Below are 17,200 nucleotides of genomic sequence, written 5' to 3'. Positions count from 1 at the left end.
ATGGATTTTAAGTTGTGTGGTCATATATATATATCACCTAAATGCAAAAGAAATCCATTCAGACTTGTTGAAAAAACTCATAATCAAAGTGTGGGCCATGGTCCATGAAAGTTGAACTAAAAAGTAAGGTATCAAAAAAGAAGACAAGAAAATTAGATCTTCAATGTAAAGAAAATTACCTGGATTAAAACAAAATAGGCCCAAAGCTAGCATTACTCAAGTTGATTTTGAATGGTCAAAGGAGGTCACTTTTACTATGAAAAATATACAACATCTGTAGCTTCAGGGGATATTCAATCACTATTATTCATAGAAAGGCAGTATTCATGATCATCTTGGGTACTGAAATATGAAAACCAAGTGTCTCAGCTCTCAGCCCTCAAGGATTATCTCACAAATCATATTGCGGACCACAAGGCTTTGGCCAGAGAATATGATGCTTCATGGAATCAAAACTAGCTGGATCCCTTTGAAATGACCAGACTTCTCAACCAAGTCTCTCTTGAACTTGAGCCGCACAAACATGGAACTTATATACTATCTCATTTTTTTGGCCTGGGATTGGCCTAGGCTTTTTGCCAAAAACTGGCCCCCTTATAAACCTTTTTTATACAATTTTGACATGCGTCTGTCCCTATAATAAAAAAACATACACCTCAATCACCTCTACAGTTTGAAACTCTCATCTTGTCAATATCTTCTAGGGTTCCAAAGATATATACATATTTGTTGAGGGCAAAAAGTTGAAATTCACAGTACATTTGATTGGTTTGTGCTTGAAATTTTGGTTTTGGTGTACAGTCCTCAACATCAAGTCTCATCTTATCTCTAGAATAAAGAAATATATTGGGATTAGAATTCACACACATCTTTTAATTTTGGGGATGGAGACATGTTAAAATTGTATAAAAAGGGTTTATTCAAAGGCCAGTTTTTTGCAAAAAGCCCTGGCCAATCTCATGCCAAAAACATCAACATCTTGTGTCCCTTGTTTTAGTGGCTCAAGCTCAAGAGAGACTTAGTTAAGTTTGGCTAGGAGGTGTCAAAAAATTTCAACTCAATACACAAAGTTATCACCAAAAAAGTAACTGAGTGTACTGGGTTTTTTGTCAACCAGGTTAGTTTTCAACACGGCTTATGTACAAGCTGAAGGAACCTAAAGCAGATGATAAGATGAAGTGATCAAGATTGTGGACCTTGTTGATCTAAGTTGAATGGTGTCATCAACACAACTGAGTGCTTTTGGTGTCTGCGGCTTGTGCGGACGTGACTGTGTCGAATATCCTGTTTGGGTTTTTTGAGTATGGCCCTATAGCTCAGTTGGTAGAGCACCTGCTTTACACTGTTGAGCGCATGTTGTCCTGGGTTCGAGCCCCAGTGGAGTCATATTTTTGAGGCACAAAACAATTCCTTACCACAATGGCTCCCCACCACATTTTGCTACATTGCCATGGGACCCGGTCTGTGGCTCCGCAATTAGTTGTCCAACTTTCCAAACCTCATCTTCCTGAATTTTTAACCGCTCTTGATTGACTTCATCACATGATAACGGGCAACATGGAAGTTGAAAGTGTGGCGGACAAAGGCCGGAAGAAGACACTTCAAGTGTCATTCCTCCAACTTGCAACATGTCTAACATCTTCATTAACCCTATGGGACCGCAAGGAAGCTCAAAATTGACCTCCTCATTGACACCTCTTGTCTTTGATAAAGCAAGTCTTAACAAGGGACTTACTCAATCACCCTCCAGCATGTTATCTGATCTGGGTAGCTTTGCCAAAGAGCAAGCCAGAACAAACATTCCTGTCTTTGAAGCTGAAATCTAAGCAGCGGGAGCCACAGGCACCCCCTGCTCCCTGTGCATCAAACATCTTTTCCCAGAGACGGCTGATTCAACTTCTCTCAAATTGGCCAAAAAGAACAAAACTACAAAAAAAGATCCAAGTGAATGTAGACACCGCCACGGATGTCCTAGTACTCACAGGAGGTGTTTTTGATCAATTCATGTATGAAGATGCAAGACACAACTTTAACACTCCGGCTTCAATTCTGAACCCAACCCAAAAGCCCTTTGATATAATATTTGAGGGAAGGGTGACAGAGTACAAGCTTGACGCAATAGCCAAATTGTTTGCCCTCAGGCTCCTCCACACGGCAGGAGGGCAAGTACACACCCCTAAGAACATACAGAAAGCACCAACAAAGACAAGCAAAACCCTGTTTTATGCGCTGGCAATGGCACAACACGTACAGCGTTGATCATCTCAAACCTAACACAAAGACGACAAACGCTGAAACCACAGTTGTCTGATGTGATAATAATTCACAAGGTCAGCGCAGAACTCATGCACCCTAATCTTTCAAATGCAAAATTGATTCAAGAGATCAAAGTGGCATTTGGAGCATACAACATAAACATGAAGCCAGAAGATGACAACGCCACTGAGGCAAAAAGTGTCTGGCATCACCTATCTAATGATATAGATGTTTATTTTGTAACCCCCTCAAACACTACAAAATTCAGGTCCTTGTCCAGATTCTGATTACAAGGATCTTTCAAGAACCTCAGAATCAAAAAAACTAGACATGAAATTGTAGTCAATGGAATCCCCATGACTTTTGCTCCTGTTTTACAGGACCACCACAAAGAGTTGCCAATGAGCAACAATAGATTACTCAGAGGAACAAAATTCGTAAGATGGCCCAACCCAAAGGCCTTAGAAGATTAGGAAAAGAGGCACTCGTTGTTACTGATTGGCCTGAGCAGTGACAAGGAAGTGCAGCAATGTGTAGCCCAAAAGATATGGCATGGTAGGGGTAAACTCCAAACTTTTGATGGAAGTCCCCCACCTCAGCGCTGTTACAACTGGCCAAAGTCAGGTCATACGGCTCCAACATGCCCCATTGACACCTTTTGCCCATACTGCGGCAAAAAACACCATACTTATACCTGTCCTCAAAAAGGCCAAATTGATATGAAATGCATGGCATGTGCAAGATATAAGGTAAAGTTGGAACCATTGGCTGACATCAATGGACTCTTTAAATCCAATCATGCAGACTCTGTACACCACCTGTTCAGCCCAGAATGTCCAACCATCATAGCAGCAAGTGCCCCCCTCACAACTCAAGTAGTTCACCATACTTGGTAGTTGTAGAAGAAAACAACATGAATATTTCCCAATGATCAAAACACGACTATGAGAAATACTAACTTCACACAACACAAGTGCAATATTACAACTTAATTGTTTCTATTCAAAACATGTAACACATTCCCTTTTTAATTGCAGATTGACCAACAAATTTTCTATCCTATGATGCACAACACCAAAGACAATGAAAGGTCCAAATTTTTTTGAAATAATATGCAGGCCTTGAGTACTCAATTTGATGAGGCACCAAAGTTACTTTTGAGAGTGATTGGACAACTTTTTTTAGGTTTATTATGAAAGAGTTGTAAAATTTTCAAATTTTATGTATTTTTGTAAAGATGATCTGTTTAGACCATATCAATGTACCATCACTCAAAAGCTACTTTTGAGATACTCTGGATGAGAGCATCTCAAAAATCACCTTGGCTCCTTGCCAAGTTGAGTATTTTGGGCCTGCATAGAATTTCTCAATTCTTCAGGGCTTTCATTATCTTTGGTGTCATGAACCATAGCTCTTCAAGAACCACCATAAACAGGACTGACTATTTACCACCAAATCAGACCAACTGGACTTTAATTTCACTCCCCCTGGCTGCACTGAATGAAAACAGACACCCAAGGGCACGTATATATATTTGACAGCAGCCATCAACCCACTTACCACCCCATCATGTGACTTGGCAACAAGCATTATGACTATCACAGGTTTCACATTCATTATATTCAGTGTCTACAACCCTTCCAACACCTTAAAAGGATTTGAAGCTTGGGACAAGCTGACAACTTCTCTACCCTTAGATTCAGAACTACAGCAACTACCAGAAATAAGAATTACCAACTCAAACTTACATTCACATACATGGAATTGAGCACACAGCAACAACCATGAATCACTAGCAGACCAATTAGTTGACCTCATGATCAAATGGGGTCACTAGTTAAGATCACCTACAAACCTTTGGGCCAAGCTTGGCTAACACAAAAGGAACCACCATTGACATACTATGGGTCAATGAATCCATCAATGTGTTTACATATAATTGACAGCAACCACCACACTAATCACCTTTCCAACCACCAGTCTCTAATCACCACATTCACCATGACTGCAAGGAAAAACAATAAAAACACAAGCAGTAAGGAAGAGGGAAGAATGAATTGGCACAAGGTCCAAATGGCTTCCCTCCTCACAGATCTCACCACTTCATTCCCCAAAATCCAAAAGCTAACAAAACAGCACAAGTTTGACAAGTTTGACAGAAATCTGCGAGAATACTGCATTCAATGCAATAACACTTGGCAACTGAAAAGCCGCTGGGTCTGGGCAAAAATTGTAGAAGAAAAACACCTGACAACAGACAACCTCCAGTAGAATAACTACCTAATCAATTTCCTTTATCAACCACCATCCTTTAGCGCCTCCTCAATATATTGATACCAAATATAAAATAGATGAAACAGCCAACAGTAACCTTTCCCCTGACACAGTCAGAGGGGTTTTACCGGTGCTGAAAAACATATGCAGTGCTTGATACCCGTAAGGCTCTAAAAGCACATGAGGCAATGGATTAAAAAAAGGTACCCATCCCAATGTTCCCACCGCTAGGCAAGTGTGGGATTATTTGAGCTTGTGTTAAGCAGAAGGACCACCCTTCCTTTGGCTTTGTGGAACTAAGATTGATTTGAGACTGTTCAATCTAAAATCTTACACAAAATAAACTCTGGATTTGCTTTTATCTGTGTCCAAGGCACAACCTCTCCATATTATCAATAGCCTGATAAAATCTCGCAATGTTAAACCAAATAGAAATTGAGAGAGAACTCAATTCTTTCAATTCATTTTGTTTTCAGTTGATCAATGAATATTACAAAGAAAAAGATTTGATTACATGGTATGATTGTAAAGAAATGCTTGGATTTGTACACACCAAAAGAGGGGATTCAAAAGATAATCAATTATTTACAATGGTTTTAACAGTCTTGCTTAACATCAAATCAAGTGATTCTACTCATCAATTTCAATTCTAATGAATCTTAAAATCTAATCAAGTTTAGATAGAATGAATTGACAAACAAGAGTAGTAGAACAATCTTGATTTTTCTTTCCATAAAAGAAAACCACAATCCAAATCTTTCATGAGTTTTGATGACTGGTTTCACTTTGTTTCTGGACTGTAAGACATGCCACCATACTTCAATTCAAACAAAATCAAAAGAAAAGTTCAGTAAGAAATTTGATTTCACAAATTCAAATCTCACTCACTTCATCAAATTCAGGTTCCAAATTCTGAACAAGATCATCAATAGAAGTAGAACTAGTTTCTTGAAAATCATCAGGAACTCTGTTATACGCCCTAGCTGAGACTGGTTCAGGTAAGTTGTAAATTCTTGGTGGAGAATTATCTAAATCAGGTGTAACTGAATGTTTCAACATCTCTTGGTCTATTTTTGGAGGAAGACTATATGAATCAGGTGTGAATAAATGTTTTAAAATCTCTGGGTCTAATTGGTCAGAACTCCAAGGATAATCTGCGCTTTGAGTCTTGGGTTTTTCTTTCCTGTCTTCAGCTTTCTCTTCATACTAGATTTCAGAAAATTCATGATGAGCAATATGCTATCAGAGTCTTCTGGAAGCGTTCTTATCTCAATGTACCCACTTTTGGTTCTTTGGTCTTCGGGATTTCCCCAAGCAATTTCGAACTGGGTACTTTGAACGCTTCAGGAGCTCTGTAAATCGGATGTTTTGGTGAGATTAGTATTTGCAAAGTTGTTGGGCCTGCCATCAAGAGAAGTGATTCTGAAGGTTTGATAGGTTCTCTCTCGTGAACTCCTTTCATAGATACATCCGAAGCTTCCGAATTCTGATGATTAGTTTTGATATGAGTCTCTTCAAGCATTTCTTTGGTGATGTGCTGTAGAGATCATGGATGGATAATGGATTTTATGATAAACAGGAATTAGACACATTCAAATAAGAAAGGTTTTTTGTTTTGTTTTATACATTGCTTGGGTAGGAATCACTAACCCTATTATCCAAATTCTCATCACTCACATCACCTGAATTGGACTTTAAGCGAACTTCATCCTCGTGCTTTTCAATAGACTTATAAATGAATTCTAAATCTCTCTTAAACTTAGGGCAATATGTATAACCGCAAGCTGTTTTATTGAAAAAAAAAACAATCAAAACCAAGAGTCAATTTTATGAATGTAGATTTTTCTTGAATTGATCATGATAATTCTTCTATATAAAAATTGACTTACGAAATTCTCTTGCTAATCTTGCTACTTCTTTTGCTTGTCTTTTGAGAAATTCAGCAAATTCTGATTGGGTTGGAGCATTACCACAATCTTTCAATTCGAATCCATCATCTAAATAAAAAAGAGTAATTATCAAACATAAAACCATCAGGTACGAATAAAATTTGGTGGAATATATTGGAAATGTTATGATAAAGTGAAATAAAGTGAGTTTTTTAACTTACCCATAAATACGCATCTCTTTTTGATTGATCCGACGGAATTTTTGTCTTCTGAATCTTTGGTGGAAGCGAACGAAAGAAAAGATAAAAAAAGTATTTTAGGAATAAATCCCAAGAGCAATTTACTCCTTGAAAGCTTGTTATTGGATGATCTAGGCATTGGAGACTGGAATGAATGGATTGGACTCCTTGGTTGGTTTAGCGTTTATTGATGTGTGGGACTGTTAAAGGAAATCATAGTTTATCAGATAATGTTTTGGGAATGTGGAATAGCTCTTGCCCCCAGGTGCTCAGGAGATATAAGGAAACGGTCATATGGTGAATAAAACCCATAACTTACGTTATACTTGGACGAGGAGGACAATCGGAATGGAATAAACTGGCTAGAAATTGACGCTATATAGGGATTACGAGGCTGTCGTTTTTTGATACCTGAAAGGAGTTCAGAAGAGCGAAAAGGACTTGAATCAACGTGACCGACCCAAGATCTTCAGACGATAGGTGTGATGAATCAGTTGAGGTGACAAATGTTAAAAGAGTTGACAAACCCTTCGGTAGTTTATATATCAACACTATCAACCAAGCCTTTTGCGTCCCCCCCTTGTGGTTCAAAGATGTATAGCGTTCAGCTCCCTTGACAGTTTATCCTTTCGAAAGCAAAAGCAGCGAGGGCAGAAACCGGCTACTCGGCAACCGAAATGTGGTTTATCGAGACAGCTTTCAAATTGTTGGATGTCTCCATCGTCAGATGACACTTGACCATGTAAATGGCATGTTGAGATAAGACGAGAACATTGTTGGCTTCCCTTTGTTGAACCTATGTAATTGTCCCTTTGCTTGAAGGACAAAAAATTGCCAGTTAAGCCTCACAAATTGATATCATTTGGTATTTTTTATGCAGGACTCGAAAGCCCAAGTGGTGTAAATTGCCTTAGCTGGTAGTTGTACCTTGTCACCCGAAGCCTCGCATTGTCGAGGTGTGCAATTTTCAATAGGGTCAATGTGCTACTGAGCAGGAGCCGAAAAATAACGTGATGTCTGACCCACGTGCTTATTTAGCTACTTTTAAGATGATCAGTCGTGCAGGTGCTTTTTCTTCGTGACCAAATCATACATAGGTTCAATGCTGTCTTACTTATCCTCAACTTATCGCTCGTGAAGCAACCGATTCGCAATGCCACTCATCCTGTTATTATTAACCACGTTGTAGCCATAAAGCTTACCCCATGTCCTCTCTCAATCTCGTCCAAGTTCACTGGGCAAGAGTGGGGAAGTGTACTGAGCTCAAAAGTACTCAACGACCAACCGTTACCGAGATACATCGATGACGCACAAACAGATTTTAGTTGCATAATATTAACTAACTGAGAAAGCTACTTCTTTGAAATGATACCTTTTCTCAAGAATCACTTATGAGTGAGGCTCATAGTTGCAATCCCAAGCAGCACCTTCGACAAAAAAAGCCTGACATATGAAGTATTCACCCACAAACCTCTGAAATACCCACTAGACTCTCATTTCGTTGACTCACTACATTATGGGATCAGAAGTAACTTGATTGCTTCATATAAATATGCTTAGAAGGACTACATGAGGTTTACTTACGACGGCAATAACACCTCAGAAATTCAGTGCACATTGATCAAATAAAATGATAACAATGCTGATGGTAAAGAAGAATTGAAAAAAAATGAAATAGGGTTGAATTCAATAAAGAAAAGCAAACAATAGTAAAGAGAAAAGTGAACCTTTCAAATATTGAAACCAAACATGACATCATTATATTCAAGATGATCACAAGTGTGTATGAAGTCAAAAAGAAAATCCTAGAGATGATTGATCAAGGCAAGTTCCATTATCTCAATTGGTTTTACTTGATTTTGTTCACATTGGTGTACAAAGTTGAATGCAGGTGAAAATTGACTTTTTGTACCAGGACTGCCAGGGATTGGAATTTGGAAGGCATAAGTACCAATGTAATGTTGGCGGCTTTGCACCATTTACCTAGTCTGACAATACCTTGTCAAGGGCTATCAACCAGTTCAGGATCAATTATCTGGCGATATGATCTTGCTTCAGTCAATGTATGCCCTTGGATTCTGATAACTACAGAATTCTTTCAAAACACCATTAAGACCTTCCAGGTTGAAGGCCTCTATATTCCTTTTAAGGCTTTTACAAAGAAAGTTGAACTCTGTTTGATTTTCAAATTCAATTAAACTTTCACATTCTTATTCTCAATGACCATTCAAAAACCAAAAAATAATCAATCATCACCAAAAAAAAGTTAACAAAATAAAGCTACACAAAACTTTAACCCCCCCAACAAAGAAAAAAACCAAAAAGAACAATTATGTCTCTTTTATAAACAATCTTGCAATGAAAACAAACCTCAATCTTTGGGGAAACAAAAACTTTTTTTTTCATATAAGAAACATATTTCTTATCTCTATTATTATTATTATTATTTTCAATTAAAATATCAAAAATTGTCCAAACTAAATGTCAAAATAGAAAAACTTCAAATAAAATAAATAAATAAAAATAAAAATAAAAATAAATACCACTCTTGAAATGAAGAAAAAAAATAGGAAACTCTAATGATTTTGAATTTTTGATTTGGTTTGAGTGTTTATGAATACTTTTCACCACTTTGTTCATCTCCTTTACCAATCACATGAACTTTAAATCCAATCTTTCTTAACCTTTCAGCATCTAAAACAATTCGACCATCAAAGATACTTGCCGGTTTTTCTACTTGATTATATATCTTTTTCCAATCCAATATTTTAAACTTAAATCAAAATCAAAATCAAACACACACATACATTAGTCGCTTTATTCTTTGATGGATTCATAGAAGAGAGAAAAGTGAAAGGTGAAACATACTTCATCCCATTCAGTTGTGACTACAATTCCAGATGCTCCTTCACAAGCCTCATAAGCCGAATCACAAATCGTAATCTGTTTCCTAGCTAAATCCTCCCCAAAAAACAACAAGAAATCAGTACCCCATCCTACACCCCCAATCTATCAGAAAAAACAAACCTAGTTGTTCATCACCTGCTACGTTTTTATCAACTAAATCAATCCAATATTGATGATGATTAACTTTAGGATCATAAATCGAAATCTGAGCTCCTTCAGCTCTAAAATGTTGTACAAGTGTAATTGCAGGTGAACATCTAGTATCACCTGTATCTTTTTTAAATGCGAAACCTAAAATTGCAATCTTTTTACCTCTAATCGTATTAAACAATTCTTTGACTACTCGAGTTGTAAATCTAACTTTTTGTGATTCATTCATTAAGATTACCTACGGATGGGTTTAGTTTTCATCAAGAGAATCAACTCAGATCAGAAACTCAAAAAAAACAATTAATGAAAGTAAATGAAAAATGACCAACTTGACGCCAATAATCAGCTACATCTTTAAGATGAAGTGATTCCGAAAGATAAACCAAATTAAGGATATCTTTTTGAAAACAACTACCACCGAATCCCACTGAAGCTTTTAAAAACTTTTTTCCAATCCGATCATCTAAACCACAAGCATAAGCTACTTCATCTATATCTGCACCTGTGACTTCACAAATAGCTGAAAGTGAATTGATTGATGAGATTCTTTGTGCTAATAATGCATTAGCAGCCTATACGATCAATCAAAACAAGTCCAAGGAAGATCAGAAGTTGGTTTAATGTAGGAATTGAAATAGATTTCCAAGAAAAGAAACGTACCAATTTTGTTAATTCAGAAGACCAAAGACCAGTAGTCACACATTTTTCAATAGGAACCCAATTAGCATAAACCGAAACCAAAGAAGCTTGAGCTCTTTTACCAGACTGAGTTTGTAAAGAACCAATCAAAACACGATCAGGATTAAGTAAATCTTTAACTGCAGTACCTTCAGCTAAAAATTCAGGATTAGATAGAATATCAAATGTAATATTTAAATCTGGATTCATATTCGATTCTAATATCTTTCTCATCGATTCTGCTGTTCGACATGGTACAGTTGATTTCTCTACTACTATTTTAGGTGAGGTTGAAATCGTTGCGATTCTTCTTGTACATAGTTCTACATAACTAAATCCCTCGCAAAAAGAAGTGCAGATCAATATGAGTAAAGATAGTCAAAGGTAATAGAGAGTTAACTGACCTAAGATCAGCGGCTGAACCTGAACCAAGACCAGATTGTTTAGTAGGAGTATTAACCGAAACAAAGATCAAATCGGCTTCTTTGATAGCCCGATCGATATCAGTATCAAAAAACAAATTTCGACCTCTACATTCGAATACGATTTCTTCTAGACCAGGTTCAAAGATAGGTAATTGATTTGAATTCCAAGCATTGATTCGATCATGATTTACATCCACAATCGTAACTATCAAAGAAGGAAAAGTGAGATTGTGAATCAGTTGATGAAAGACTTGAGATTGATGGGATGTTAATTTGTGGGATGTACCTTGTATATGAGGACATTTGTAGGCGATTACTGAACAAGTTGGACCACCGACATAACCTGGGGTTTTCAAAAGTGGTAAACTGAGGATATCAGATTACGGAAATCGAATGAAATCGAATGAAAGAACAAACCAGCTCCTATACAAGCTATTTTTTTAATTTCGACAGGTTTGATTGGTGTTGTTGGGTTCATGATACTGATTGATTGGTTGATTGGTTGAGAGTGGATGTGTTTGTGATCGAATAGAAAGGTGAGTGATGGTTTATGTTTAGTTTGGGTGGTCGTTGTAGTGACGTAGTGTGCAGTAAAAGCTTGGAGTGATCACTTCGTAAAATTCAATTTGATGATCGGAACTCTTCTAAACTCCACATTTTTAATGGATAGTACACCACAAAGACATTTTTAAGTGCTTATTGGCATTAATACCACCTTAGTAGATCAGCCATCTAGTCAAAGCATGGTATGACATTGAGTTATGGATTCATTTAGGACCAATCATAAACAGGCTTTCATCTCTTTTTTGTCCGTGCAAACCCTCCATGTCGGAAGCAGATAGCGTCAACAAGCAACTGTCAGAGGAATGATTCATGAAAGGAAAACATTCATGAAAAAATACCTTTAGGCATCTAGCCCATCTGCATGAAACTGGTGGCCCTCTGAGCGTCCGGGAGGACCATAGAGTTATTAGACTCAAGAATTTCTTGCGTACTCCACATTGCTGAGCAAGGATTTTGTATCCCCCTCCAAGCCCCCTGTCCTAGCATCAACCAGAGTCATGAGGGAGAATGGGGGGTGAAAGGGGGTGAAAGGGGGTTGATTGATAGTGAGACCAGAAATCATGAGGAGAAATCCTGAGGGATATCTGATAGATCCGCCTTGATGTGAGCTACCAAAGTGCTGTAGTAGAGTAGTGATGACAAAGACACCTTTGTGCAGAAGGTTGTCTGAGCTGTCCAAGATCCAAATTCAACACATGACTCTGTGTCCCCAATCAAGGTGTGTTTTGGTCATCTGTGGGTGCAGATATTGTTGGTACACCACAGGGGGGTTCTGAGCCCAAGGATGGTCTGACCAGTTGAGTTAGGGTCTTTCCCAATCTCAGAATGGTCAAGTCAGTTTCTGGCCTTGAGACCAGGCTACAGGCCATATTAAAGCAGGCCACTGACTGCCAACTTGAATACTTGATACAAACAAATGCATTGCCAGTATTAAAAAGGCTCCCACATGGGAACCTGGGCCCTAGGGACCAAATTCCCCTTATGTCCCTGTTAAACAGCTTCATGAATATTTCCTGAGTAACCATTGTGATATAAGTAGTCGATTTTTTGAAATGCTTGTCTCAATCTGGGCAAAGTTGTAGAATGTTTCACATTTGCTTTGCTTATCCAGGTGAGCAGATAACTGAGCAGACCTGTATGTAGCTCATAGCTGAGGATTTAAGTACAGCTATTCAAGAAATTTGTGTCCTACTGGCACGTTTTTTTTGGTTTTCCCCCCCAGCACCACGCCCAAATACAGCCGATGTGCAGCGCAGCGGAAAAGTGACAAACACGGATTGGGTCAGCCCCGTACCTCGATCTCACAACCACATTTGGGAATTCTCCCACATCCTTACCCACATCCACCACATCCACCATCATTTTTTTTGCACGAATTTTTTTTCATAAATTTCGATCTCGATCTGGTTCAGTCCTTGGTACGTCCCTTCCATATCCTCTCTCCACTGCATTAATTGCTTGCCAGTCAAACAAGGGTGCTGACTGTTCTCGTTTTGACCTCTAGTCATGAGGGTACGACCCGGTAAATACGACGTTGGCTTGAAAGTACTGGCGGTGCAGTACCTACGTGCTGGAAAAACCGTCGACCAAGTTCGTGGGATATTGAAGTCTCCCGTCAGCTACCGCACGGTATCTAGATGGTATGGTCTATATCAACGAACCTACTCCGTCATCCGCAACCCTGAAGACTATCAGCGTCTCGGAAGACACACAGCCTTGACCGATGAAGACCGCGATTTCATCTTGGAACTCCTCGAAGGCAATCCAGCCCTGTACCTGGACGAGTATTGTCACGCTGTTTATCGCCGCACGGGCACGTGGATCTCGTTACAAACCGTGGCAAGCGATCTCAAGGATCGCCTCAATATCACTCTCAAGAAAGCTCGGACCGTCCACCCGAACCAGAGTGCGTCAAAGCGAGCTAGGTATTTACATGCAGTAGGTGCTTTGACCCCAAATATGCTCGTGTTCTTAGGTCAGTTCATGGGTTACATTCTGTTTGTAGATCCCTGTCTGTAAAACTGCCCATAGCTGACCTGGTGTCTCTTGTTTTAGACGAGTGCTTGATTCAGGAGCGTTATCTCGGACGGCAGTTCGGCCGGGCCAGACAAGGACACCGAACGTCGCGTATCCCTTGGAGCCGTGGTGGGAAACGGTTCTCGCTCCTCCCGGCAATCTTCCGGGGTGGAGTTTTGGCACTCGACTGCCAAGAAGGATCGTACGTTCGTCAGGATTTTGAAAGCTTCCTTAAGCATCGATTGGTACGTGTTTTCTTTTGTTTGATCTATGCTTATGGATATTGACCTAGTGCTTCGTTTGTGGATGGTCACAGTTTCCGGTTATGAATCCCTACCCCCAAGCCAACTCTGTTTTAGTAATGGATAATGCTCGCATCCACCATGGTGGTAGGATTGCCGAGCTGGCTTCCAAACATGGTATACGAGTATTGTATCTGCCTCCTTACTCACCGGATCTCAATCCAATCGAAAAAGCTTTTAGTGTCCTTAAATCACACTTTTGACGCACCCAGGCGCTCATTCACACCGCGGCGGACACGAAGATTGAGGTGATTATGAATGCCATGTGGAACTTATTCTCGGGTGCTCTGATGCACAAGTTGTACTCGGTTTGTGGCTATTGGATGTAGCTATTGTGATTAGCTGGTTATGCCCCATGATGTAGACAAACGATTTTTTTCTCTCATGTGCTTTGACAATATAATCACACCTATTTACAGGCCAAGTCCTCATGTGTCTTTTAAGAGGTCCCAAAATAAGAACCGAGTGTCCAAGTTGCATGCCTATGTTATTCAAACAGGGTATAACCCATGAGCCTCACAAAACGTTAATATCAGATGAGTCATGTTATCCAAATCTATCTCTTCCCAGACTTTGATGGTCCAAAATAGTCGAGCATGTTTGTGTGAAACACAAAAAAAAAGACACGAGATGATGTGTGACACATCTCACATCATCACATGACCTTGAATGGCAAAAGAAACTCATGTTTCTTGACATTCGAGCTTGAGATTGAACGTAAAGAGACTCAAATGTGAAAAGAAGCCCATGTTTCTATTCGCATTTGAGTCTTGACATCGAATGAATAGACACTTATGCTTCTTTGTTGTACTGGTGGGCAATGGGGCAATGGGGCAATTCGGGCATCGTTTCAAAGGAGGCAAACATATTGAGGGCTTGGTCATTGCATCAGGATACACTATCAGTCAACATCACCGCATGATCAAGACACAAAAACCAGACAAGTCACAAAAAAAAGAACCGCGTGTTGAACTCAATCAAGACACAAAAACCAGACAAGTCACAAAAAAAAGAACCGTGTGTTGAACTCAAGAGAAGAAATTTGGGGTGATGTAACGCTTTTGAAACAGTCACAACCCACAACTTTAAAAAGCGGACAACCCACAACTTTAAAAAGAAGAGAACAGCTTGGTATCGAGATAGGAGAGTATGAGGAGATTTATATTGAAAGAAGAAAAAAATGTTAGCCTCAAACAGATTTCAAGTGAAGGTTGTACTTCGGAACCGCCTTATAGATGTCATCTGCGTGAGCAAATGGGATTCAAAGGGCACGTAAATTTTCAAATGAGTAAGTCTTGCAATCCAAAAGACGACCAAAATCATCAATTCCTTCTTGAGCCAAGATTTCGCGAGTCTTCACCATCTCAGGACGTATTCCCGCAAAAGACAAGAACTCTTTGAAAGGGGGAATTTTGGGTGGTGGTGACAACCGAAGAGATTCGACCGGTACTGCAGGCGTTGGAAGTGTATACATGGGAGGCGCGCCGAAAGGATGGCCAAAAGCAGGGGGGGGTACAATCCCAAAGGGTACTGGGCGACAGGCAAAGGCTGTTGTTGACCATAGTAATTATGGTGTACAACAGTTCCTACACTGGATGAAGCGTCAGACGAGGTAGGTGGGTTGAGTCCGAGGAGTTTGTTCTTCTCGATCTCGTAGTGGGCCACTGGGATCCAACAAAATTTGGGTCTTTTGGAAGGGGGGTTGACTTCATCAACACCGCGTACCCCGTCAGCCTGGTACGAAGGAAATGTAAGTCACAGAATATCACCGAAAAAGGAAGGAGGCACTCGGGAAAAAATATTGAACTCACCCAATCATTGGCCCATGTTCTTATGCGAGAGGTATTAAGCAGTACAATTTCACCTGGGTTTTTTGGGTTGGCCACCGAGGTGACATTTTCACCTCGCTTGAAGTCTTTGGCAAAGCGTGTCATCAATGTTCTAAGTTTTCTTTTGCCTAGGCTTAGGATGGCCGACTACCAAAATAGAACGTCAGTGCAGTGTTCACAAAAAGGTAATGGCAGGTTAACCACTTACACCTTGGGAGCCTGCATTGGAGACCTCACCGTCGGATCCTTCGGAAGGCTTGCCGGCGTTTTGGTCAGGCGCGTAGCGTAGATTCGCAATGAAACGAGTGGCAGAATCAGCCAGTTTGGGGTTCTCATGATGGATCTTGAAACCCATAGCGGTCGAAGCTGGAACAAGCTGAGTGGCGGTCATGAATTGCTGAAAAGATTCGTTATCATCAATGACCATTTTGACTGCCTTGATTTTACGAGTACCGTTGACGAATCCTTGAATAGTGACCGTTTGCGAATTGCAAGCCTTACTAAGAGCTTCGGAAACCCGGGGAAGGGTCTTGTTGCAAGAGTCGAAAAGCTTTGGTTTGAAAAGGGTAAAGTGAAGCTGGGCGTTGGGATTGGTGATAGTGAGTTTATTGTTCTGTACTTTGGGGTAGTAATTTTTGTACTTTGGGACAGCGGTTTTGGACTGGCTAGGTCGCGAGCCACCAGGGGTTTTGCGTCTCTTAAGGTTAGCAGAATCGTCAGGTTGCACTAGTTGCCAAAGATTAAAAGTCACTTGAAAGGTTCGAGCTGTGTCGGACTCTGCAGCTAGCAAGTCCACAGTTTGATCGTGAGCTGGCGAGTCGGGCGGTAAAAAGTCTGCTTGCAGGTCAACAGGACCGGAACCTTGAGGGTCAGCATGACTTGGCCCGTTGAAAACATGCTCAGGCTCAGCGAGTTCTACATAGGCAATCTAGTCAATATGTGAACGTTGACTCGAAAGAGATTTAACCAAACTCACCATCCACTTCTTCAAGATCCTCGCTATCAACGTCAATGTCCTTCGCGGGCCTCTTCTTCGAAACAGACGCTTGGGTGTTTGGATCAGTAGGCAGGACACTGCAGACGGTTGAAGGCGAACCAATGGGAGTGTTACCCAAAGAAATGGGGGTATCGAAGATCATGGGATTGATATGAGGATTGTAACCCAAAGACGATTGCGACCCAGATCGGGAGAGGCCAGCAGGAGTATGAAAGGACGGGTTATACACGGCATTGGAGAGATGAGACGTTTTCGAAGGATCTTTGAAGGGGGATGTCACTGGCAAACGGCTATCGAAAATTGTAGGACCCAAACCTTCTGACACTACAAGAAACATAACATTTTCTGGGCAGAAAATTAAATTATTTGTATACAAAAATCTGGAAAGGTCAGAAACAGAGCAAAAAATATGAAAAAATATGCATTCTGTTCCTTGGTTTGAGATCTCCAATCTGCATATTTTTCCGTATTTTTGGGGTTCATATTGGTGAGTGTACTAACAATAAACCCTCATAATCACCAGATTACCACCTGTAACAGATGCTGGAATTTGGCTGATCAATGCTGAGAGAAAATTTTGATTACTACATATCCAGATGAGTTTGTCAGTTTTTGCTCGGATCACTCGATTTTGAGTGCATTGGAAAGTGGGTATTCGCCTGAAGATAGTTCTC

General features: G+C 40.0%; 2 protein-coding genes across 2 annotated transcripts; both read right to left on the bottom strand.

Annotated features, from left to right (window-relative positions):
• Positions 1-5,160: 5,160 nt before the first annotated feature.
• MELLADRAFT_62682 (uncharacterized protein) lies at positions 5,161-6,797 on the bottom strand (the record flags this gene model as incomplete). Its single annotated transcript, XM_007409214.1, has 6 exons — positions 5,161-5,196; positions 5,419-5,736; positions 5,813-6,067; positions 6,181-6,314; positions 6,420-6,527; positions 6,641-6,797. The coding sequence occupies 6 exons, from the start codon at positions 6,795-6,797 to the stop codon at positions 5,161-5,163; spliced, it is 1,008 nt and encodes a 335-aa protein (XP_007409276.1).
• Positions 6,798-8,843: 2,046 nt separating this feature from the next.
• Positions 8,844-11,468, bottom strand: MELLADRAFT_43202 (uncharacterized protein; the record flags this gene model as incomplete). Its single annotated transcript, XM_007409213.1, has 8 exons — positions 8,844-9,431; positions 9,527-9,612; positions 9,686-9,953; positions 10,045-10,287; positions 10,376-10,724; positions 10,798-11,023; positions 11,105-11,161; positions 11,236-11,468. The coding sequence occupies 8 exons, from the start codon at positions 11,294-11,296 to the stop codon at positions 9,270-9,272; spliced, it is 1,452 nt and encodes a 483-aa protein (XP_007409275.1).
• Between the last annotated feature and the right edge of the window lie 5,732 nt (positions 11,469-17,200).

The sequence above is a fragment of the Melampsora larici-populina genome (assembly GCF_000204055.1).
Source record: "Melampsora larici-populina 98AG31 unplaced genomic scaffold MELLAscaffold_15, whole genome shotgun sequence".
Classification (NCBI taxonomy): Eukaryota; Fungi; Basidiomycota; class Pucciniomycetes; order Pucciniales; family Melampsoraceae; genus Melampsora; species Melampsora laricis-populina.
Note: the sequence above shows the minus strand (reverse complement) of the source record. Positions and strands in the feature narration are given on the sequence as shown.